Consider the following 26190-nt stretch of genomic DNA (forward strand, 5'->3'; position numbering starts at 1 on the left):
TCGTTTAAGAATTTTGATGAGCAGGTATTCCTGCAAGATTTAAGTGAGACTGATTGGTCGAGCTGTCTCATCGAAGATGATATTTCGGAGGCGTGGTCTATTTGGAGATCGAAATTCAGTGAAGTTTGTGATAAACACGCTCCACTCGTAACACACAGAGTCCGGGGCTATAAACCAAAGTGGGTGACAAGAGAGTATGTCGCCCTCACTCAATTACGAGATAGACTAAAACGCAAAGCTGACAAAAGTAGACAGTTACAAGATTGGAAATATTATAGAGGGGTACGAAATCACATCAATAACTTTAGAACTATGCTAAAAAAGAAATATTATGTAACTGGTGTAAAAGAAAACAAGAGAAACCCTCGGAAACTTTGGAAAATTCTGAAATCAGTTAAAACAAATGAAAAAACTGCTAACGATATTCACGGTTTGAAGATAAATGGAATTATTCAAAATGAGAAATCTGTTATTGTGAAAGACCTTAACGAACATTTCATTTCTATTGGAGTAGTAAACATGACGCACATAGTAGTCATGGTGATGTTGGTAGATATTTTCAATCACTGCCTACTAAATTCATTTTTGATGAAATAAGTGATGATTTTGTATTAAATGAGCTGAGAAGATTACAAACGCATAAATCACCTGGTCTTGATAAGATAAGCGGTGTACTTCTAAAAATTGCTGCACCTGTTATTTATACACACCTTACTAAATTCTTCAACTTATCTTTACGTTCAGGCAAACTACCAGATGAGTGGAAGACAGCTAAGGTTATCCCACTATTCAAGGGTGGTGAGAGATTAGAATTGAATAATTATAGGCCCATCTCCATAAAACCTGTTGTTATGAAGCTTATGGAAAGGGCAGTGCACAGTCAATTACAAGAATACTTAACAGAAAATAATATTCTTTCCCTAATCAATCTGGCTTTCGTAAAGGCCATAGTACCCACACTGTTTTAACTTATTTCTCTGATTTTATTTATAGACAAATGGACAAAGGTCAAATGACAGGCGCAGTCTTTATAGACCTGCGCAAGGCATTCGATTCAGTAGACCGTAACATTTTGATAGAAAAACTACGTAAATATGGTATACTTGGAAAGGAAAGACATTGGTTTATCGAATACTTAACTAATCGGAAACAAAAAGTGGTATTAGGGAAATATGAGTCTGATTGGGGTACCACTGTGTCAGGTGTACCACAAGGCGCCAATTTGGGCCCGTTATTGTTCACTATTATGGTAAATGACCTCCCAAATGTGGTATCCGAATGCCAAGTGATGCTATACGCAGACGATGCTGTTCTGTTTTTCAGTAGTCAAAGCAGTGATGAAATTGAATCAGCCTTGAATTTTGATTTAAAACAAGTACACAAATGGTTAAAAGAGAACAATATTACGTTAAATACAAACAAAACTGAATTTATGTTGTTTGGATCACAAATAAAATTGGCTAAACTTGAAAAAAATATTTCCATTAGAGTTAACCAACAACAAATTTTACAGGTCTACACTTACAGATACTTAGGGGTTTGGCTAGATCCAACATTAAATTGGAAAGAACACCTGACAAAAACCAGTAAAAAAATAGGATCGAGGAAAGCATTACTTGGTCGTTCGAGAAGATACTTACCTCTGGAAGGATTAAAACTCCTTGCTAATGCATTGATTTTACCTTTGTTCGAATACTGCAGTAATGCCTGGTCAAGTTGTGCTCAGAACATAAAAGATATCATGATTAAACAACACAAAAAATGGCCAGGGTAATTTTGGGAGCCAATCTAAGAACTCCTACCAAAACTAATTTAAACAAACTGAAATGGGTTCAAATCGAAGATAGATGGAAATATTTTAAATGTAAAATGATATTTTCTGTATTCTTTAATCAAAATCCAGCCTATTTGTTAAATATCTTTAAAAAATCTGAATCTGTTCATAGTATTCGTACTCGTAGTGCACAAAGCACAGGTTTGATTTTACCCAAAATTCGAACAGAAATGGGCAAACAAAGTTTTTCATTTGCTGGTGCATTCATTTGGAACAATTTACCAATTTTTTTTTGAAATGCCCAATCCGAATCCTCATTTAGTCTTTTATTTTGGCGTTATAATAATCTTAATGTATAAACTGGCCCTTATGTGTTGTTCTTTTCTTTACAGTTTGTTCGTTTCAACTTACATTGTACACTATTTTACCCATGTTTGTTATATGTTTGTATTTTTGTTGTAGGGCCTCCAAGGACAACAGTATACCAATTACTGATGGAGCCACCCTACTAAAAAAAAGACTTATAAATAAATAAACAGTATTATGTACAATGAGAAAGGGGATCAAAGGAATCACAAGTGTGAGCATTGAAATGCATGTATTTGTGATGAATAAATGGGATACTGTCTAAAAAACAAAATGTTTAACAAAATATATCATTCAGGTTTAAAGTTTGTGTTTAATACTGTATTTTTCTTTCAAAATGGCCGCCATAGACATTGATTGTATCATGTACAATGCGAACTAGGAAATAAATTTTCACATGAGTGAGCACCATAAATGCACGTAATTGTGATCTATGAGTAAAATATTGTCTGGAAGCATAATTTCTAACAAGATATATCAGTTCTTCTGCCAGGTAGGTGATAAATACTGTATTTTGAAAGTCAAAATGGTCGCTCAGGCCTCAACATTATTATGTACAATGTGAATGGGGACAAATAATTTTAATAGATTTTGGCTTTGCTTGACTAAATGGTGTTGTATGAGTGAAATATTGCCTGAAAACATGATTACTAACGAAATGTATCATATCATCCAAAATGTAGGTGCTAAATGTTATATTTCAAAATTCAAAATGGCCACCTTATGCCCTTTTGTGAAAATTATCTGTCCTCATTCAAATTTTACATAATACAATAAGGGCCCATGGCGGCCATTTTCCATTTCAGAATGCAGCATTTATCATGTTAAATACACCAGATATGATATACCTCGTTAGGAACCACGGTTTTAGACAATATTTCACTCTTACATCACAATTATATGCAATACTTATATTCAAGAAAAGCCAAAATTCTGTCAAAATCATATGTCCCAAATTACAATGTACGTAATACTTTTAGGACCTATGGCAGCCATTTTGAATTTCAAAGTACAGCATTTATTACCTCCATGACCAATATGTGATGTATTTATTCAGAAATCATGTTTAAGACAATATCTTTACTCATACATCACAGTTACATGCATTTTATGATTCTCACTTTTGTAAAAAGTAGATTCCATATACGCATGTAAAATAATTTTGCTAGGGGTTGTATTAGCTATTTGGAATGTTAAAATACAGTATTTATCACTTACATGTCAGAAAAAATGCTATATTTCATAAAAATCATTTTTTCAAATAATGTTTTATCATACAGCAGAATTTTATGGATTTCATAGTCAAGTAAATCGAAATTCTTACGAAATGTTTTTACATGTCCCCATTTACATTGTAGATAATACTGTTAGGGCTTATATAGGGGCCATTTTGAATTTCACAATACAGCATTATCTAATGCATGACAAAAGAAATTATATGTTTCGCTAGGAAACAAGTTTTCAGATATTATTTTACTCGGTGATCACAATTACATGCATTTTATAGTTCTTACTCTTGTGAAAATTAATTTCTCCAATCCCATGTACATAATGTATAATGGGCCTATGGCGGCCATTTTGAATGTCAAAATACAGCATTTATCACATAAATTGCATTTATATTTCGTAAAAAAATATGTTTTTAGCCAGTATTCCACTCGCTTATCTTAATACTAGTAATATGCATTTTAGTACTCACTCTTATGATTTTCTTTAGGTCCCCATTAACATTGCACATAATACTGTCAGGGTATTTGGTGGCTTTTTGAATATTAGAATGCTTCATTTATTACATACATGACATAACAAATGATACATTTCGTTAGCAATCATGTACTCATCCATTATTTCACTAAAAATCACAATTACTTGCATTTAGTTCTCACTTTAAATTTGTGAAATTTAGTTTTCCCCATTCATATTGTAGATAATATAGAATACAGGTGTCTATGGCGGCCATTTTGAATATCTAGAAAATGTTTTTTTTGTCAAAAATCGTTTTTTCAGAGAGTATTTTACTCCTGCAACACAAATACATACATATTATAACCAATGTGCGGGCAATTTTATGATTTTCATGAGTAATTTGCATATTTTGGCGGCCATATTGGATTTTGCCAATTTGCGGAAAATGCTCAAGGTTACGCGAGTGGCATCATCAGATTCGTAATCAGCACCCTCGAATTGACATGAAACCATAAAAAAATATTGTATATATGAAAAAACAAGGTTTGGTCAATTTTCTATGGGGCCTATCCCGGACTAAAGCTTTGGAGTGGATTTCTTTCTCCTTTTTTCTCGATAAGAAGAAAATGCTATGCTTTGGAGCGGCTTTCTTTGTTCGTTTTCTCAATAAGACAAAAATGCTATGCCTTGGAACGGAAATTTGAGTGTAAAAATGGGGGTCCCCTCCGCGGCACATACCCACTATGCATTATATACTGAGTGCCCCCCCGGGCCCTAAACGGCGTGAAGAGAGAAAGAAAATGCTACCCTTATCGGCGATTTACGAGCGAATGGTGCTGAAATGCAACCCTTTTTGCCAAAGACGTCGACGCCGCCCGAGTGCCTGAAACGGGACCCCTTTCGACGCTTTTTCTGGACGCGGGTGCGTAGCAGGCCATGTGGAGAGTGACCCCCCGGGAGATCGCTGCGTGTAGACCAAAAGCTTCGGTCTCTGTGATATTGGTTGTTCCGCTGAACTCCGTTGGCTCCACTCACCAAATACAGAGACCGAAGTTTTAACTCAATCTGTACAGGCACTCAATGGCCATATGTTTATGGATGAATTTCGGATAAACCAGGAAATTGGAAGTTGGGAGGCGCGATAGCTCAGTCGGTAGGCGAATTGGGAGGCGCGATAGCTCTGTCGGTAGAGCGGGGGATTCGTATTCCGGTGACCCGGGTTCGATTCCCACTTGGTGCACTAGTGCCCTTTGGTAAGGCATTATTACTCATTACCAGGTCCTTCGGAGAGGACCTTAAGCCGTCGGTCCTCTGGTTGCTTGCTTACAAGCATTCATGCTTTCTTATACCCCTTTCATATTGCGCCTTTCACCGGCGAACTTCACCGGCGAATTTCGCCAGCGAAGGGGAAAGTGTCCAGTATGAAAGGTACACAGGAGATACCCTCGAACATTTTTTTTTTTTACTAACAATATTGATTAAAAAGCACTTTTTACATGTATAAAATGCGCTAAGATATAAAAACAAGGTGATATTGTTTGTTTTTATCGTAATACTTCCAAAATATGTTGTAATTAATTTTTTTGATACCTTTTTGTAATAGGTAAGAAGTAATGTTTACAATTTTCTTTCGTTTGTTCTGCGATCGCCCGTTGACTTTCGCCGGGGAAGAAATGTCAGTGCGAAAGGGTACATTTTTTTCTTCGCCGGGGAAGTGAGGAATGCGAGGCGGAGAAGTTCGCCGGCGAAGTTCGCCGGTGAAAAAGGAAGAGGGCAGTATGAAAGGGGTATAATATGCACTTCTTTTTATATATTTTTATGAAATAAAGACAAAAGTCGAATTGCCCAGTCTTGGGGATTTTGCATTGTTAACCCCCTAATGGTGGCTGCACGATAGCGAGCCGTCTGTGTACGAGGAGAATTTAAAAGAAAAATAACATGTTAAAAAACTCCTCGAAACAAACGGCTGCCAGCTGTCTACGCTGCATGGTGGGAAATATAAAGCCACCGCAATTCGAAATACGGTATACGTAAACATGCTAGCTGTGTTGTGTGTATTTGTATAGGCGTGCAGCGCAGAAATGAGCTAGCCGCCGGATCTACTTTCCAGCTACTCACTTGATCGGACATCGTGATAAAATAAATGAAATAGTGAAAATATCATTCAATAACTCACTGTTTGCAATCTAACTTCATGATTTAAGAGTTCATGATAGTTATTCATACTATTTTTTTTATACAGGGAAAGTAAAGATTTGTACATATGATTCTTATTTGTTTGATATGAGTTGCTTTGAAAAAAAAAGTAAAATCATCTCTCTCTCTCTCTGCATATCATTCTGTATTACATCCGGGCACCTCTTATACTAAATTCCCGGCGGTGACGTCACACTCAGAGTAATTTTCTGTACACTAGCTCGTCTCTCGGGCTCTGACAGGTGGCTAATTTCATTAACTTTCAAAGCAAAATATTGAGAAGGCAGAGGGTTTTTGTGACATGCTATCTGTTTGAACAACTGATATATACTATATATTGTGTGTGGAACCCATATTTATGGAAACTCACCCCTTCTAAATTCAACTTTAAGGGGGGGGGGGGTTGGCACAAAAAGGGGCAAATTAGAAACATGGAAAGCAGATTTTAGGGTCAACCTGGCATAACGTATCAGGAAAAAGGATAGGAGTACTGACAAGCTTGTATACCTTAACTCACTTGCGCGGACCCCCACATCCGTAATTTTCTGATTTACGAGCGAATTATATAGAAATGATATAGAAAATATGAGAGCGCGAATCGCGGCCTGTGAAATGTTTATTTATTAACCCGAATAAGGGATATTTCAAGCACCGTTTGAAGAGTTCAGTTATCAGAATTTCTGAAAAAGTGCTGCTTTATGACATACATGTAGGTAAAATGGTTTTGAAAATAGAATGTAAATAAAGTTATGGATAATGGTTTATTTGAAGTATGATCAGGCTATTATCATTATAATAAAATTTTAACCGGCATTGGATTTCTTTGAAAGGGGACGGGTGCCCCATGTCCTGTGCCTACATGGCCAATGTACTTAAACCCACATTTTCTGAAAGATCAAAAGTTGGCCTTTTCACATATAACGTTTCAGAGTGAAGAACTGTGCGATGATATCTACATGAAAAGTTAACTTCAACATGAGAGAGTTATCGTTTGGTTCTACTGCTTACCGCACACCAATGGTCCACAGATGCATTGAGAAAAATGGCCACCATCGTTGCCCAGGAAACAATGAAATTTATCAAGACAACGATGGCAAAAAGACGACGCTGGTAAGGCCCAAACTCACCAACCGTCCTTAAAATATCATCGAACTTCATTTTGCCTGTGATCCTGAATGATTAATGATCAGTCGATGGCATTTTAAAACCGTCTTTTGATCTGGTCATGATTAAATTATGGTCGTACGTAGCCTTGGCGGTGGCGGTGGGTGGGGTAGTTGCCCCCCAAAACTAAAACGTTCTTAAATGCATTTTCTAAGAAAAAAAATGCACGAAATGTATGCAAAACATAACCCCCTACCCCCTAACCATCTATTACGATAATTGTTTTGTGATTACTTAAAACACTTAACAGATTCTTACCCACAAGGTCGGGGAAGCGCCTTTCATGGATTGATATTGTTTGTACGAAGATAAAACAATCGTTTATCTATAATGTATATTTGCTCAGCTATCCCTGGGATAGCTATGATAGCTATAAACATTGCTGGCAGAACAAGAACCTTTTTTTTTTCATTCCTCCAAACAAGGAGATGCAGATTTACCAGTACCTCATTTTATTCAACTTCATGGCAATGGGAAGCAGGGCTACTGAAGCACCCAAATCCACATATTGTGTATTCTCATTTGCGCAATGGATTGAATGTGTTTTGAAAAATGTTGAACCTTGTCAAAACGTTTAAGGATGTTTAATAAAAAAAAAGCTGAGATGTTAGTTTCATTGTTACTGAATTTTAATGAAAGCTTCCACTCCAAGCAAAGCTTAATCACGCAAAAGTTTCATCTTGTGCAGTTTTCATCTGAAACACAGCATGTAAACGGTCGAAACACATCTCTTCAACAACACAAACCACTCTTTTCAACTTTAAAGTGATTGGCTATCATTGGTTTGACTTTTAGAAAATCTGAACTAGAAGGTCACACTTGTCACCTGTGTCTGTGATATGTTACAAAAATGAAGCCCAGAAAAAATTGCATTCGAAAATTATTATTTAGTGCTTCAAAAATTGAAATATAAAGTGACCGAAAACAGCATCTTAATTTCATCCCATACACTTTTTAGGCGTCTATAAGACGCCTATTTACAAAATCGGGGTTTGCCTTGTAGTTTTAGCTTTTCATTCTCAATAATGGTTTTTTTCAGGGTTTATAAGTTCTAATACATGCACTGGTACACATGTTTCATCTTGGTTTGAGAATTTTTTTAAATCGGCTGCTCACAAAGTTAAACAATACCTTTAATGCTGTTTACCAGTCTTGTCACTTTTGCAAAACATTTACTGTCACTCGCCTGCATGGTCAAAATTTTATAGAAATTAAGACTCTGCATGGTTAGAAAACAATGCATTTTGCAACATTCCACTTCTAACTTTTCCCTATATGCAGGGTAACTGCACATTTCATGATTACATAATCACAGCAGATTGCACATCATTGTAAAGAGGGGTAAGCTTTGTAATGACACCACGTTAATCCGATTATATCTCAGTAACCAAAAAATATATCATCCCTTTAAAATTGAGTTGCAGAACTTTTTTGAGGGGTTATTTGCAGTTGCGCAACACATGCAAATGAGAAGACCCAGCAATCATGCTGATTACGACAATATATTGTTTAATTTTCACTAAAGAAAAATCATTTGCTGCATACACTTTTTCATTTTTTTTCTTCAATTTTTTTAAAATTTATGGGAGGGGGGGGGGGCAGGGTGCTTCGTAACTTTGTGATATACTTGTCCGAACATCTATTTCACTTGCCCGGAAAAATCCTGAAAAAAAGTTTTTCCTCTTCAAAAGAAAGTACATGTATTGCGGTTTTAATAACTATTGACCCTTTTCTCTCTTTTGACATGAACTGATCTACCTTGTTATATCATTTCTTTTTCAAAAGTGATTTTATCTTGCCTGCCATGCCCCAAATTAGGGTCAATATCATATTATATCGACCCTAATTTTTGTCATTTTACTGTGAGAATTTTGCTTGCCCGATTTGGGCAAGTAGTTTTGGTCTTTACTTCAAAACACTTGTCCGACTCCAACGTTTACTTGCCCCGGACAATCGGGCAAGTGCTTATGTAGCACCCGGTGGGGGGGGGGGGTAATTCAGTTCAAGTGCTTGGCTCTCTCTTGTAGCCGGAGAAAAAGTTGCTGAAGTCAAACGCAAGTGTGTTCCCACCCAACATCGAGTGATGATTCATCCACTCTGGCAAACGGGTAACAGATTCACTCCTGAACATTAAATAAAAACAGTGTATGTGTCCAAACGGGGAAAAACAGAAGTGGCAAACTTAAAATCATAATAATAATTAGAAGTTCGATGATAATATAATTCTATAGGCTTAACAGTTTATCAAGGTATTATCCAGTGGACAGGCAAATAATATAGGGCCTATAATGACAATGGGCAATCTCAAGTAAACATGAAAAAAGGCACCAACAAATTAATTCAACAACTTTCTTTTTCGATCACTTTAATATGCGTTTATAATTATGTTATAAAATCGTACAATATATATGTAAAATACATAATGGGTATTAAAAATATAACTCATGTATATAAAATATTTATCATTAAGATTGCATATAAAAATAAAACCTCTCGTTGAAAAAAAAAAAGTGGTTCCTCGACTGCACGCCGTAGAAACTTATACCTCCGCCATTGGCAGGACATGGCATATATAATTGCTCTCTTTTCTTTTGAAAATTGTGTAATTCATAAAATATTCAGATCATTTTTCTCATACGTACCTCTATGAAAAAAAAGGCTAATCCTCTCTTGGATGTATATAATATTAGGCCCCAAATGAGATTACTGTCGCTACGGCCCGTATTTTATATCACCGTTTTTTTGCAACTAATACGCAGACACTTTCTGGAACGGTGAGAATATATTGTCATAACCCCTTCATAACAAATCAGTCTTTGTTTAAAATCGGTGAATCAAAGCAGCAGTGTCGTCCTGGACTTTGGACAAACGACATATTTCCAATTTCTTTCGTCAGCTCAAAAATTTAGGACAATCTGCGCTCCCGGTTCACAAATATTCGACAATATAACCTCTTATCTGTTCATCATTGTGATTTGACGAGCATTTTCAATAGATTATCAACGTTCCAGAAAGCGACTGTGTAGTATTATGAAAACTCGTGATTAAATGGATGGTCCGGGCTGAAAAATATCATTGATCCTGATTGGCTCTTTAGCATTATTACCGTGGTAGTTACCATTGGGTGGTAAAGCTACCATGATAGTAAGTTTTATGCAACGGGGGCCCAGAGTTTGAATCAAACCGGAGATGAGGATGAAAGGGATGGTCCGGGCTGAAGGTATTTCTAGCTTGATACATAGAGTAGAATTTACTGAGCAAAATGCCGAAAATTTCATCAAAATCGGATAACAAATAATAAAGTTAAAGAAGTTTAATAAAGTTTAGTAATATTTTGTGAAAACAGTCGTCATGAATATTCATTGGGTGGGCTGATGTCACATCCCCACTTTCCGTTTTCTTATGTTATTACATAAAATCATAATTTTTTCATTATTTCATACTTGTGTGAATAATATGTCTCCCTGATAATGAAATAAGTTGCAGCAATAAATATCTAATGCAATAAATCAGTTGTCAATCCATTTTTTCTAGTTCTTGGAGGAAAACAATTTGAATAAACCTAATTTCATATCTTAAAATACAAAAGAACAAGTGGGGATGTGACATCATCAGCCCACCTAATGAATATTCATGACAACTGTTTTCACTAAATATTGCTAAACTAAAATTGTTCATAATTGTCTGGGAATGATAAATAAGTATTTTGAAGAATTTTTCTTCATTATGAAGGCAAAATATTAAACATAAGAAATATACAATGTAAACGAAATTGGATAATCTTTTTCTTTCCATAATTTTAGCACAGAGTTAGAACATGGTTTAGTAAGTCCTTGGTCTAAGTTAAACCTGACTTCAGAATACGGGCCATATGGTTTAATTAAAATGAATAAGTCAAAGTATACATAAATGCCAAAACACAACTAATGAGTATACATGTGTAAACATTTGAGTTAAGTCTAAAATTGATCGGTCATTTCATTTAATTTATCCAGAGAACGATCCTTTTTTCAGGTAGATCATTCTGCTTGACCGTTTTCCTATGGCCTCATTACCTTAATTTGAATCAGATTGTCAAATCATTGCATGGTTCAAGTTTGAAATGGATTTTGACAGTTCTTAAGGAAATTGGACGGAATGATGAACAGACGACAAGAAAAAAAATGAATCCTGTATATGCCTTTTAAAATTCTCTACAACTCGTGTCCCAATAAATGCCCGATGAGTCCTCAAAAGTGATCAGCTAGGTCCTTTCATAGATATTCCAGTTTTCCTTCACTAAAGATATGAGACGCCAATTGTACCAATATTATATAATAAATTATTTGTTATATAATCATTATTTATTAAATAATAACTATTATTTATATATAATTTACATTTTATTTGTAACTAATTACTATTATATAAAATAACATTTCTAATTATTTATATATAATTCCATTATTTATAAGTAATGATTATTTGTTTTTCATTATTTATAAATACTGATTATTTGTTTTTCATTATTTATAAATAATGATTACTGTTTTTCATCATTTATAAATAATGAAACACAAAAATCATTATTTATAAATAATGAAAAACAAATAATCATTAAAAAAAAAAATTATGAAAACAAATAATCATTACTTATAAATAATGAAAAACAAATAATCATTACTCATAAATAATGAAAAACAAATAATCATTATTTATAAATAATGAAAAACAAATAATCATTATTTATAAATAATGAAAAACAATCATTATTTACAAATAATGGAATGTCGAACTATTATTATTTAAGAATAATTATTACTTGGAATTATATATAAATAATTAGAAATGTTATTTTATATAATGGTAATTATTTACAAATAAAATGTAAATTATATATAAATAATAGTTATTATTTAATAAATAATGATTATATAACAAATAATTGTTCTATATAATATTGGTACAATCGGCGTCTCATAGAAAGACTTCCTGGAACCAGACAATCCGATATCTCACCCAACACATGATCTGTCCTTGCTGAACATCCAGTAGGAGCGTATTAGCTTGAGAAGAGTTTAATGTCGGTCTGTCGGGGTAACTGAAGCAGCAGACAAATGCATCCAAATACGCCATGACCATGATGAAGTAAACTAACATGCCAACCTAAGAACTCTATCTGGATTCTATGCGTATCGCCATCTTGGAAAATCCAAACATCATACCCGCTCTTCTCTGTAAGGGAAAACAAGAAGACAAATATGAGAGTGTGAGATGAGGTGCTGAACTCACACGGTAATCGAGTCGCAAAAAGGTGTGGGTTTCTGTGGGTGAGATTAAAAAAATAGAATAATAAAGGAGGAGTGGCCATTTTAGATACTGCCAAATATGAAACACTTCTCAACTTCTGTTACTTAAACATCCTGATTAATATTTTCTACACTTTGAAATGAAGGAAATCTCTATCATTAAAAATCTAGGACGTTGTAGGAATATAATCAATCGAAGAATTCCCAGCCACCAGGACCAGCATAATATTTTGCAATGTGTTATAAAATATTGCAAATTTAGAGTTATGTTTTCTTTATTTTATCATATTTCAGCAAGTATATAACAACCATCATAACCACCATAACCAACGACACCGCAATCATCATCATTATTATCATCTTCATGAGTTTCTCAGCTGTGAGGACCGGAATGTACTTGGGGATAGAAGCGCCTTAAATACCCAATGAGGTGAATATGTGCGCAGTATGAGTTTTCGCTCCAGCAATGCACGACGCCTCAAGAACATAGAAAATGTATTGTCAAATGCCCTTCATGACAATGAACAACCACGAAGTCTTTGTCGAAAATTTGTGAATCTAGACAGCAATTTCGTCCTGGACTCTGGACAGACGACGTATCTGCAAGCTCCGAAACTTAGGACGAAACTGCTGTTCCGGTTCACCAATTTTTCGACAAAGCCCCTCTCAGCTTTCCATTGTCATTTGACGGTCATTTTCAATACATAATGTGTTCTTGAATCCGCCGTGCGCCGAGGAAGCGAATAACTCCCTACACTGTAAAACATGTGGTGCTAAAACTGACACCAGTCGGTGTTTAATAGAGGACCACTTACTGAGGAGTCATAATTACGCCCTAGATATTGAACATAACACCAAATAGTGTAAATGGAATAACCAAAGATGTTGTAATAACACTTATAGGTGTTAAACTAACACTGTCAATTTAACACCGGTGTAAAATAACTGGTGTGGTCCTCTATGTACACCGGTTAACACCACAGTTTTTGCTGTGTATTATTGGTATTAATTATTAAAGATTACGGTAGAGTACTCACACGTTGAACTTTTCTCCTTCTTCGACATGTTCCAGGGTTTCGGGAAGTTTCTTTCCTCGCGTCTCAGGGAGAGTTAAGGCAAAAAGTGCAGCTATGATCGCAACGGAGCCATATATAACAAGAGGCAGAGGAGACCAGTACTTGCTAAGGAGTAGGATGAGAGGAGCTACTATACTCGCTATCCTTGAGAACATTGAACAGTTGCCGATGGCTACACCCCTGAATACGAATAGGTCAAATAGCCGCATTACAATGAATCCTTTATTATGATTCTCTTCACAAGAGTTTCTTCTTGCCATGCATCACAATATTAAAAATAATTTGTGTGTAATATTAATCATACATGATTGTACTGGTTTTTGACGCACTGGCTTAGTGTGATAAAGTGTCAAGTCATTGAACACAGCCCGTTTCCTACACTGTAGAAAACTGTTGTTTCAAAACTGACGCCTGTTGGTATTCCTCGGGGACCACATCTCGAGGTGTTAAGATTATACACCCTAGTGGTTGAACATAACCCGAGAGAGTAATAATGTAATAACTCCAATGGGTGTTTAATGAACACGGGAAATTTAACACATTGTGGTCATCTATATACACCTATATGTATTTTTTAACGTGCATGTCACCCCATTTTTGCTTCTTACGTTGACACACACAAAACATCAAATATGAAATGTGAATTACTTGAACAATAACAATGTATACTGAATATATATTATTGCTGTAGATTGAATTATGTAGCAAGAGTCACAGATCGAAGTTAAAAGCCTTGGCCAATGATATCTGAAAATTAAACGAATAAAATTATTTCTTGAATCATCTTCCCAAATGAATTTGTAGCTGAATATAATACTTGTGAATATTCTAGATCCGAAATAAGGGCTTCAATACCCATCAAATTCACTTGGGTTTTTCGTAAAAGTTCGTTAAATTATTTCAATTACAAAGGTTTTTGTCAGTTATATTGGATTTGATAATAATTAAATAATCCTCTAGTCATATGTACCTTATATTCGTTGGATAGAGTTCAACTGTGTAGAGGTACATTATACAAAAGGATCCAGTGATTCCGAACTTGCCTATCATAGCAACCGTTGTCAAAGCAGCACCAGGAGCTAGAAAAAAAGGATTTAGGAATCGAACAATATTTCTCGCCAAAAAAATTACACTTGCGAAATGTGTCAAGTCCGTATAGATATCAAAAGATAATCACACATAGACGATTCAGATGGTGTTTAGTTGTCATCATAAAGATTAATTATAGGTTTTGATAATCCCCCAAAATTTTTATAACAATTCTGGATCATTATAAGACTATACATGCTAGCTATTTGAATGTGTCTGTCCTAAAGTGGTTATGGCTTTGAAATGAAGTTAAGTCGTCTAAAGAGAATTTTTATCCGATGTGATTTGAAGGACAAGTCCACCCCAACAAAAAGTTGATTTGAAAAAGGGAGAAAAATCCAACAAGCAAAACACTGAAAATTTCATCAAAATCGGATATAAAATAAGAAAGTTATGACATTTTAAAGTTTCGCTTAATTTCACAAAACAGTTGTATGCACATCCTGGTCGGTATGCAAATTGGCAGACTGATGACGTCATCCACTCACTATTTCTTTTGTATTCTATTATATGAAATATGAAATATTCTAATTTTCTCCTCCTTGTCAAGTGAAAAAAAGTTTTATTTATCCCTGAACATGTGGAATTACCATCATTTTAACAGTTTATGGTTAAGTTAAGTTGGTCCTTATTGTAAAATCCGTAAAAATTGAAATATTGTATTATTCAAACAATGAAAAACAAAAGAAATAGTGAGTGATGGACATCATCGACTCTCTCATTTGCATATTGCTGAGTTGTGCACTTAACTGTTTTGTGAAAAATAAGCGAAACTTAAAAATGTCATAACTTTCTTATTTTACATCCGATTTCGATGAAATTTGCAGCGTTATGTTTGTTTGATTTTTCTCTATCGATTCAAATCAACAATTTTCTGGGATGGACTTGACCTTTAACGAATTAGTGTTCACTATAAAAGTTTCCTTGTCTCTTTCGCATCTTCCCCTAAAGCAAAAAGACACATATTTCCGACAAAATTAAAAGTTAAACACGTTAAATGATGAAATTGTCCTTTGAAGGATAGATATATCTTCCTGTGGCTGTGTAACACTTCTTTGAAAGAAGGTGATACATTTATTACGTTTTCTTTAGTATTTGAACAAAATATGGAGCATTTCTCAATTCTAAATCCCCGCAGGTAGAATTAACAACTTTTTGAAGTCATGACCATTTCATTGTCAGTCCAACTTTGTTCAAACTTTTACCTTCGGTATCTATACCTACAGTATCTGCTTCTTCTTTGTTTTACTTAATTTCCCTTTCAAAACATCCTTTCATGTTTATAGTCGGATTTCCCTTCGAAAAGAATAGATGAGCTTTTTTGTCCAACTTGTCTGCTCAAACTTTCACCTATCTGCTTCTACTTTGTTTACATTGCCCTAAAAAAAACCCTTTCATATTTAGTCTGATTTCCCTTCGAAAACGGTAGATGAGCTTACATAGGAACGCGGTCGAGACGCAGGCAATCCCACCAAACATCATGCACATAAAAAGACTCGGCTTCCGACCAAAATATTCGATAATAAACACATCCATGATGAAGGCAGGGATCTCGACACCAGCTGAGAGAGCAAAGGCGAGGTAATCATTGGAACCGAGACTGGAGCTGTTAAGGGAGAGCCCCAGGTATACCATGGAGTTTACCATCCTATATACATGAAAAAAAAAATACAGTTTTGAAATAATCAGCATCGAGACCGAAGCTGTTGAGGGATAGCCCCATAGATATTAACAAAAAATAGAGAGAGCTCGTTGTATGCTATCACATACACGACCTTCAAGCTACAAGAAAAGTACTCCATGACGCAATTAAAAGTATACTCTGCAAAAACGCCGGTGTTAATTGAACACCAGCCTGGTATCTATATATAGATTGGTCCCACACCAGAGAAGCGTTGAAACAACACCAGTTTAATAAACCGATATTGGTTTAACACTAATTGGTGTTGCTTAATAAATACAAATGTAAGCCTAACGCCAAATCGGTGTTCTTTTAACACCTCTCTGGTGTAGACCGATATAGATACCAGGCTGGTGTTACATTACCACCGGCGTTTTCGCTCAAGAGAAAAGGAAATGTGAAACTTTGTGCGCGCTTGACCTTTTGAGTAGGCCTACTTTTAAGTGCTTCCGATGGCCTCAAAAGAGCGCGATGTTGCTCTTTCCATTTTTTTTTCAATATCGATGGATAGTCTGTTGTTGACCATCCCATACAAGTAAAAGGAGAGAAAAAAGAGAAACAGTCTTGCAATTGCGATCGACCCCAAGACTTGAGCTGTTTAGGGGATAGTCCGTTGTAGACCACATAGTTTACTGTTCTAAATGAAGAAGAGAGAAACAGTCCCGAAACAGTGAAGGAAAGTAGAAAGTAGACGATGTTATAGGAAATAGAATCTAAAGAGAAGGGAGGTAAGAACTGGGAAAAGCCAAGGGATTTGGTAAATTGGAAGAAAAAAAGTAATCATAGGAAACTTAGGCAGATTTAAGGGGGACCTTCGACATAAAAGACGTATTCATATTTCCGATTGAAATTTGTCATATAAATTTCACTGGATTGAAAATGCATACATTGCCCAATATGAAATTTTGCTCAGTATATATATATATATATATATATTTGGTCTTAATATCTCATTGAAGACCCCGATGTATAGGCCTATCACATTGTTATGCTTTGCAGCTAGGTTTCGATTTGTTAGATTCAGTTTGATTGGGGGCCTTTACCCCAACAAAAGTTGATTCGGGTAAAAATAGAAAAATCATACAAGCATAACACTGAAAGTTTCATCAAAATCGGATGTAAAATAAGTTATGACATTTTAGATTTTCGCTTGTTTTTCACAAAACAGTTATATTCACATCCTTGTCGGTATGCAAATGAGGAGACTGATGACATCACTCACTCACTATTTCTTATGTATTTTATTATATCAAATATAAAATATTCAAATTTTCTCAATTTTTCAGTATATAAACCAACGATTAATTCCTCCCTGAACATGTGGAATTAGCATTATGTAATACTATATGGTTCAATCAAGTTGGTCCTTATTGTCAAATATGTAAAAAAATAAATATTGCTTAATTCAAACAATAAAAAACAAAAGAAATAGTGAGTGAGGGACATCATCGACTGTCTCATTTGCATGTCACTGAGTTGTGCATATCACTGTTTTGTGAAAAATAAGCGAAACTTTATGTTAAAACTTTTACATCCGATTTTGATGAACATCTTCAGCATAATGCTTCTTTGATTTTTTTCTATTTATTCAAATTATCATTTTTCTGGGGTGGACTTGACCTTTAAAGGTCAAGTCCATCCCAGAAAAATGTTGATTTGAATATATAGAAACAAAAATTAAATTAGCATAATGCTGAAAATGTCATCGGATATAAAATAAGAAGGTCATGACAAAGTCAAGCCATATGAACTCCCAAAATACCCCGACCTAGATAGGGTTAAATTGTATTACTGTATCTCTGTATCGTAATCACGCTCATATAATCATGGAGCTATTAACACAAATAATTAAGTGCGTTGACCATCTTCGTGTTATTCTATGTGAGAAGGATGCGATGTACGTACATAGGGTTATCGAAAAGTGATGTGACCTTAAACTTGGTTTGGAATTTCATGGAGCCGTTCTGGTTCTCATACCTCAACTCTGGAGCGAACGCCGAACAATTTCTAGTCAGACTTGTGTAATAGATCTAATTGATATGTAACCCAGAGAAGGGTAATAAAAGTTGTTGATTTTCCTCCAGGTTAATTATGCAGTAAAAAAAAACCAAGATATGGTCTGTGCGTGATAATCTATTTATATGACTTATTTGTATATCCGGTCTTTTATTTTCGTTATCACGTAAAGTCATTTGTGTATTTGTGATTTGGGAAAAGAGTTTATTGGGAGTCTTTGAGGACATTTACATAATACACATCTGAGAGAAGATTTTTAGTTTCTTGATGTCACTAACTACCCCCCCCCCATTCTATATAGAACACGAATGTGTGATGTGTTATTTCCATGCAAATTTCTGATCACAAGATATCACATCAAAAATAATATAGGGCCCTCACGAGAATTGAAAGACCCCAGGCATTTAAGAAGCTTGAGGAAAGGTATGATATTAAAAAAAATGAAGACAGTTTTATAAATTTTCTAAGATCACGGAAATCCATTCTGAACAGCAGACTCATATCAATTAAAAATGACAACAGACGATTAATGTTTATATGGCAGTGAAGAAAAAAAAGGTATCATCAGGGGCGGATCCAGGATTTTCCAAAAGGGGGGCACATTCTCCCGATGTAAAATTGACAAGAAAAAAAAACCGTTTTTTTTAGTGCGCGGAAAATTTGACAAGCAAAAAAATAAATAAAAAAAGGTCCTCACTTAATAAAAAAGAGGAGGGCACACTTGAGTAAAAAACGTTATATTTACATTACAATTTTTCATTATGGCTCTAAAAGGGGAGGGGGGCGGCTGTGCCAATGAGTATGGCCATTTCATGTGATAGGATATACACTCTATGGATAGAGTGTGTGCACATGCTTCAGCTCCCCATTATTACACATGGATCAAAAAGATGGTCACGTTGGCGTCAGTGGAAGGTTCAACTAAAGGAGAGGCTCAATTATTGAATCACATAACAATCCCAATTAAGTAAAAGATTTTTAAGAATGGTAATTAAAAAAAAAAAACCGACCCTTGATCAGGTTACGGAAAAAAAAGGAAATTAGCAGATCAGAAAGGTTTACGAACAAACCGTTTCAGAAAATGGGTCAAGTTTATTTCCTCGAGAGCTGAGTCAGAGTCAAATGTAAAGAGCTCAAAGATACAGGTACATGTACGATAAAATGCAAGGCATATCAAAGCGTGACAAAGTATGAGAGTGAGATTTATTATTATTATAATTTTTTTTTTTTTTGGGGGGTCCGCTCCTGACCTGGGGAAAAGAAGGGAAGTGGGCAATGGCTGTCTGTGTAGGCAGCGTGTAGGGGAAGGGGGGGGGGGTGACCTTTACACATAAATAATCTTTTTGTTTCTAATTGTACTAATTGTATAGTAATTTTATTTGCGTTTATTTGATCCAAGGTAGGTGGGGTTTTTAAGGGAGGTCTTATCGTTTCTCTTACTCTCTTACTCTCATAATTACAGGTATTTTAGTTTTCAAGACAGCATGGGCTATCTGCAGTACTTTTTTCAAATTTGCCAACTCGTTTGATGGTAAAAGGATGTATTTTACAGATACACTCAAAAAGTGCCGCAGTAGAGCGCAATGTTCTTTGGTAAAAAGATGTATCTGTTAGATACACTTTTCTTCCATCAAATGAGTGAGCGGAACCAGCTTCGTGAAATATGGCAAAAGGATGTATCTGCAACATACATATTTTTACCATAATCGGTGAGCCACGAGCTTCATAGACTAGTTGATGGCAAAAAATGGATCTACAACTTACAAATTGTGTGCCACGAAATTCAGAGACTAGTTTATGGTAAAATAGTGTATCTGCAACATTCATCTTTTTCCACAAATTGTGCCAACAAAAGTCAAATACTAGTTTATGGTAAAAGTGTGTATGTGCAAATTACACCCATTTACCAGTTGCCATGACTTTTAAAGTTTTAAAGGATTGTTTCATGACTAAATTGAATTTGACCAAAAACACAAAATGATGCATCTGCAGATACATCCTTTTGCTATAAACGTAGGACTAATGTGGACAGTTGAATATTTTGGCTATATGCTGTATCAACATAAAAACAGTTATTTTGATGAAAAACAAAAGTTAAATGTTATAAAAATTGTTATGGAAGATGAATTCAATGACATTCTTATAAATCTAACAAAATTCAACACTGGGAAATTTTCTTTTGAAGAAAGAAAAAAGCTGTAACTTCAAAATGATTTTTTTCTAAGAATTTGCATTTTGCAGATACATTGTTTTGCCGTGTAACGGCTGAGGTACGGTAGGTAAATCTTGATGTATTTTGTTAAATGTATCTATATAAAATCTTACGTAGCCATACCTTTTGGATAAATCTGATATACGTTATCTTCACCACTAGCGTACCTACAGGGGGGGGGGGCAGGGGGGCACTCTGCCCCCCCCTGACGAGCAACAACCCATACAAAAGACATATACCTGCCCCCCCTGACGAGCTTAAAAGACCTTTTTTGCCCCCCCCCCCTGACGAGCTTGAAGACCTTTATTGCCCCCCTGACGAGCTTGAAGACCTTTACAACCCCCCTGATGAGCTTGAAGACTTTTTTTTTTTTTTTTTTTTTTTTTTTTGCTTGTCAATTTTTTTTTGGGTACGAAAATCTATATTTTTTTTATTGAAGACATTTTTTTTTTTTTTTTTTTTTTTTGGCTTGTCAAATTTTTTGGCGGCCGATTTTGCCCCCCCCCCCCTGTGGAAAATCCTAGGTACGCCACTGATCTTCACTGTAACGAATGGGACAAAATAGCCATTATTGAATTATCAATAAAGACCTCTCTCTTCAACAAAAATAGTTGAAGTCATCCAAGGTGAATAAACCCTGATGTAACATTAGTCTAAATACATTTTTTTATTACAAAACAATTGGCCTCGTTCGTTATTGGACCTTTATAAACATTTATGATAGGTTAGATAACTTTAGGGTCATAACATTAGGGAATGAACGTTCAAATGTAACAGATTAAACAAATATCCGAGAACAGATCTTGTACAACAATGAGGGTACACCCTTTGTCAACATAGTAACCTTATTGTATTTAGCCAGTAAGACAAATATCATCTCGAGAAATCTGTGAAGTGATATAAGGGATCAATAAAATAACTTAATATTGATTACCATTCTTGCACTGCTTGTCTGTTTTTCTTTCCCCTTTCCTTTCGAGGCCTTTATCAATTTCAAGCAAAGCTTAAGATGGAGGTCAAAATGTATTATGTCGATATATGTATATATATATATTTTTCTGCTATATGTTTTAATAATAATAAAAAATATCAGGTATAATTATATTTCAATTTCAATGTTAGAATGTATGTATGCATATGCTATTCATTATGTCATTTGCTTATTGTCATGTTATGCTGAGAAAAAATTATTACACTTGTATGTAATTTTGTTATTGGAACATGGAACTAAACAAATCAAATCAAATCAAATCAAATTATCAATATTTTCATCACTTTTAACAATGTTATCATTATTACTATTATTATCATCGTTATTATCAAAAGTGTAAGTATTATTATGATTATCATTAGCATTCTCCCCTTTCTCTTCCTTCTTGTCAGAGTTTCAACCAATATTACCAATGTACAAAATACAAAGATTTGTATTTCTAAAAAAAAAAAAAAACTATCGCACGTTAAAGCTTGAACGCTATTCTATAAGCATTATTCACATTAGGACATTAAAACAAGTTACAATGCCACATTCCCGAATCATCATTTTGGTCCTGCGTTCTTACTCTGACATCTCCGAAATACTCAAGTTAAACATTTTTATTGCACCATTTCTTTTCGCCACATAAAATATTTCATGAATATATGTATTAGTAGTGGAATGCAACATTTGGGAAAAAAGCAAAAATGCATGAAATTTGTGCTGCATTCTATTGCTTTATATATTCCCAACGATGGATAGTTCTTTTAGCTTCGGATATTGTTTTAAAATCTTTGTTAAAGACAACCAGAGATAGTTTTCAAGTTTGTCGTTATTTCACAGAAAAAAATATAACTAAGAAAAAAAGACGTAATTCATATATCACAAGGTGAAGAAAGCGACACATTTTGAACATGGTAAGATACATGACAAGGAACTTCTAGTAACGACAAGGGCAATACGAATTATAAGAAGTTTATTTTTTTAACATTGGATTGCATCAATGTGGATATTGCATGTATTTCATATCGTGGCACATGTTTAATTTCTATAAAATTCATTGTGACTGAGTAACAGTGGCGTAGACAGGTTCGTACACCTGGGGGGGATGTCTGGGCTGCCAACGTTAGTGAGGGCGCGAAGCGCCCGAGCGAGGGAGCGAAGCGACCGAGCGGGGGGAGGGTGTGGGAGGGGGGTGTCCCCCCTCCAACGGTAGGGAGCTTTTGCAATTTTGAACTTGAAATCGTGCAATCTGATGCATACTTAATGAGGTAAAATAACACACACAAGCGCGCACGCACACACACACATACTCACACACACACACACACACACACACAGGTGCGCGCACCACACACATACTACGTTAAAAGCCAATCTTGTGGTTATCTTGTGGTTTGCAATCTTAGAGGTATCTTGTGGTTATCTTGTGGTTTGCCCCATTTGAACACGCAAAACTCGTGGTTATCTTTTGGTTTCCACACCACGAGATTGCGCGCACTGCAAAATATGCGCGATTAATCTTGTGGTTATCTTGTGGTTTCCAAACCACAAGATAACCACAAAATACTTGTAAGATTTTCTCTTTTTTACCGTCTGAATTGGCTTTCACCGTGTGAATGCGGCTAATAACAATAAACACAATTACAATAATGTTGAGGATTATTATCATCATCATAATTATTATTATTATTAATATTATAATTGTTATCATTATTATTATTACTATTATTATCATCATTATGACTTATTAAGTAACCAAATATCATTCCCAAAACCTGGGGGGGGGGGGATGATTGTACATGCCATCCCCCCCACCTTGTGAGGTGGGGGGGGGGATGCATCCCCCTCACCCCCCCCCCCGTTGTCTACGCCCCTGCTGAGTAATTGTAGCCAATACCTTTTTTATCATTACTTTAAATGCCAACAGTTTTTTTTACATGTTGGCATTTCTTTATGTAATCGATTTATCGTACATGTCCTCTCTTACATATCAAGACTTGACCTGGATCCTTCAAGATTTTTTTTTATGCAGGTGTCGTCTATTTCACCATATTTTGGATTTTCTTTAATTTCCAAATCGCTGTTCTTAAAAAAAAAAAAATAAGTGCCATGTCTGATTTGTATCATGTTGAGTCTTCTAACAATTATGTATTTATCAGCAATGGACGCAAATGGACGCAGATCAAAGAGAGGTGGAGGTGTGGGGATGTACATTCGCAAGGATATTCATTATGTGAGACGAGTAGATATGGATCTCAGTTCTTCTTCAGCTGAAAGTATATTTGCTGAAATTGATATTGACCATCAAAAGATTTTGATCGGTGTATTGAATAGACCCCCAACCAATCAATAGACCAATTTTTTTACTTATTTAAATGAAGTTTTACATATTGTGCAATCAGAAAAGAAATTGTTTTACTTGATGGGTGATTTTAACATAAACATTTTACATGTGGGCAAAGTACAATATGTAGATGAATTTCTTGATACAATGCTTTCCAACAATTTCTCTCCTTTAATTAGATATCCATCACGTGTTTCATCAAATTCATTTACTCTCATTGATAACATTTTTACAAATGATCCCGAAATATGTTATTCAGGGCTTTTTCTATCGGATATCAGTGACCAATTTCCTATATTTTGTATTGCTCATAAAAATCAAAACAAACCAAGAAAGGACAATTTTATTTATAAAAGAGACATAAATGATGATAACATGTTGCAATTTGCAGACATTTTATATAACAATAAGTGGGACTTTTTTAATCTGAATGCCAATGAAACTTATAATAAATTTCATAATATTTTCACAAAGAATAAAGAAAAGGGTTATTAGTGCACCTTGGTTCAATGAAGAAGTTCACAAACTCATAAAAAAGAGGAACAGGTTATATAAACTATATTTGAAGAACAAAACCATGTATAGAAATACTGTATATAAACAAGTTAGAAATAAAACTGTTGATAAGATTAAGCAAGCTAAAAAAGAATATAATATAAACCAACTAAATAATGCCAAAGAAAACATGACCAAAACATGGAATGTTATTAAAATGGCTTTAGGCAAAGAGAATAAGAAAACTCATGTTAGTAAAATAGTTTTTGATGATGGTAGTGTTATTAATGAAAAGGTAATTTCCGATGTTTTTAATGATTTTTTTGTCAATGTTGGATTCAACCTGAATAATAAATTTGTTTCATATAATAATAACCATGTTGGAAAGAACATTATCAGAAAAACTAAATCTGCATTTTTAAATCATACTTCTCCATGTGAAATTTTTGATATCATAAAGAATTTCAAGAGCAATACCAGTGCCGGTTATGACGATATTAGTATGAAAGTTGTTAAGAAAATCAATATTTTTTATATGTAAACCATTGTCTAAAATAATTAATAAATGTTTTATCTGTGGTGTTTTTCCAGATAAATTGAAAGTAGCTCGTGTAATTCTAATTTTTAAAAGTGGATCTCGAGAAGTGCTTTCAAATTATCGGCCAATTTCCGTATTGCCAGTTTTTTCAAAGGTCTTTGAGAAATGCATATACAATCGTCTTTTATCTTTTATTCAGAAGTGCAATATTCTGTCTTTAAATCAGTATGGTTTTCGAGCCGGGAACTCCACATCTCATGCTTTAACCAATTTTATTCGGAATGTAACAAATGCTATTGATAATGAAGAAGTGATGCTAGGCGTATTTTTAGATTTAAGTAAAGCATTTGACACGCCTGATCACGATATTTTGATTTACAAATTACAACTTTATGGTATTAGAGGTGCTGTTCTAGATTTATTCAAAAGTTACTTGCAAAATAGGGAGCAGTTTGTCATTGTCAATGGTTTTAAATCTGAAAGGAGGCATCTGAGGTGTGGAGTGCCCCAGGGGTCCATTCTTGGACCTCTGTTGTTTCTTATTTATATCAATGATTTGTGCAATACGTCTGAGGTTTTAAAGTACATTTTATTTGCAGACGACACTAGCATTATGTCACATAAAGATCCATTTGAATTACAAAGTATTTTTAATAATGAACTTGATAACATTTCGCCGAAACTGTCGCCGAAATAAACGGGTAGGAACTTTTTCTGACTCTTCACGACATAAAGTTGATCAGGCTGAACAGAATGTATCATTCTGCACGATTAATACACGGTCAGTTCGTAATAAAACTTCTGAATTTAATGACTTCGTCGTAGATCACAAATTTGATATTGTTGGTATTTGTGAGACATGGTTGCACCCAGATGATGATGCAGTGATAGCAGCATTAAATCCAGGTGGATATAAGTTCATTCACACTCCAAGACTTCATAAAAGAGGCGGTGGAGTTGCATTTCTTTATCGTAGTAACCTTAATATAAAAGTTGTTCTTCCTTCTCTTGATATTAATACATTTGAAATGATTGAAATCAGTATTGTACAGAATTCTATATCTGTGGATATGTGTATCATTTATAGGCCACCAGGTGCCTCATCTTCTCTCAAGGAATTCATTGATGATTTCTCTTGTCTATAAGATTATCTTCTCTTTAAGAATTCCAGTTTGTTAATTGCTGGAGATTTTAATGTTCATGTGAATGATGATTCTGTAAATACTAAGCTTTTCCTTGAAACTTTAAGTGCTTACGATCTCACACAGCATATTCATTTGCCAACTCAT

At 34.7% G+C, this 26190-nt stretch overlaps 2 protein-coding genes across 2 annotated transcripts in view; both read right to left on the reverse strand.

Moving 5' to 3' along the window:
- The window catches only part of LOC129258334 (organic cation transporter protein-like), a 36808-nt gene extending 29402 nt beyond the window's left edge, over positions 1-7406 (reverse strand). Inside the window, exon 1 of the mRNA XM_064098572.1 lies at positions 7031-7406. Within this exon, the coding sequence (XP_063954642.1) occupies positions 7031-7180 (150 nt within the window). The 5' untranslated portion in view covers positions 7181-7406. The remainder of the gene's footprint in view (positions 1-7030) is intronic.
- Positions 7407-9534: 2128 nt separating this feature from the next.
- Positions 9535-16286, reverse strand: LOC129258333 (organic cation transporter protein-like). Its single transcript, XM_054896621.2, has 4 exons — positions 16079-16286; positions 14521-14629; positions 13512-13730; positions 9535-12400 (listed from the first exon to the last, which is right to left on the reverse strand). The coding sequence occupies exons 1-4, from the start codon at positions 16284-16286 to the stop codon at positions 12385-12387; spliced, it is 552 nt and encodes a 183-aa protein (XP_054752596.2). The 3' UTR covers positions 9535-12384.
- Between the last annotated feature and the right edge of the window lie 9904 nt (positions 16287-26190).

Source organism: Lytechinus pictus, chromosome 4 (genome assembly GCF_037042905.1).
Source record: "Lytechinus pictus isolate F3 Inbred chromosome 4, Lp3.0, whole genome shotgun sequence".
Classification (NCBI taxonomy): domain Eukaryota; kingdom Metazoa; phylum Echinodermata; class Echinoidea; order Temnopleuroida; family Toxopneustidae; genus Lytechinus; species Lytechinus pictus.

Excerpts from the sequence above, each read along its gene's own strand:
- LOC129258333 (XM_054896621.2), bottom strand. The coding sequence starts at position 16,286 with ATGGTAAACTCCATGGTATACCTGGGGCTCTCCCTTAACAGCTCCAGT. Across the intron at positions 14,630-16,078 it reads CGTCTCGACCGCGTTCCTAT|CTCCTGGTGCTGCTTTGACA; the intron begins GTAAGCTCATCT and ends CTTTTTTTCTAG. Across the intron at positions 13,731-14,520 it reads CTCTATCCAACGAATATAAG|GGGTGTAGCCATCGGCAACT; the intron begins GTACATATGACT and ends ATTCGTATTCAG.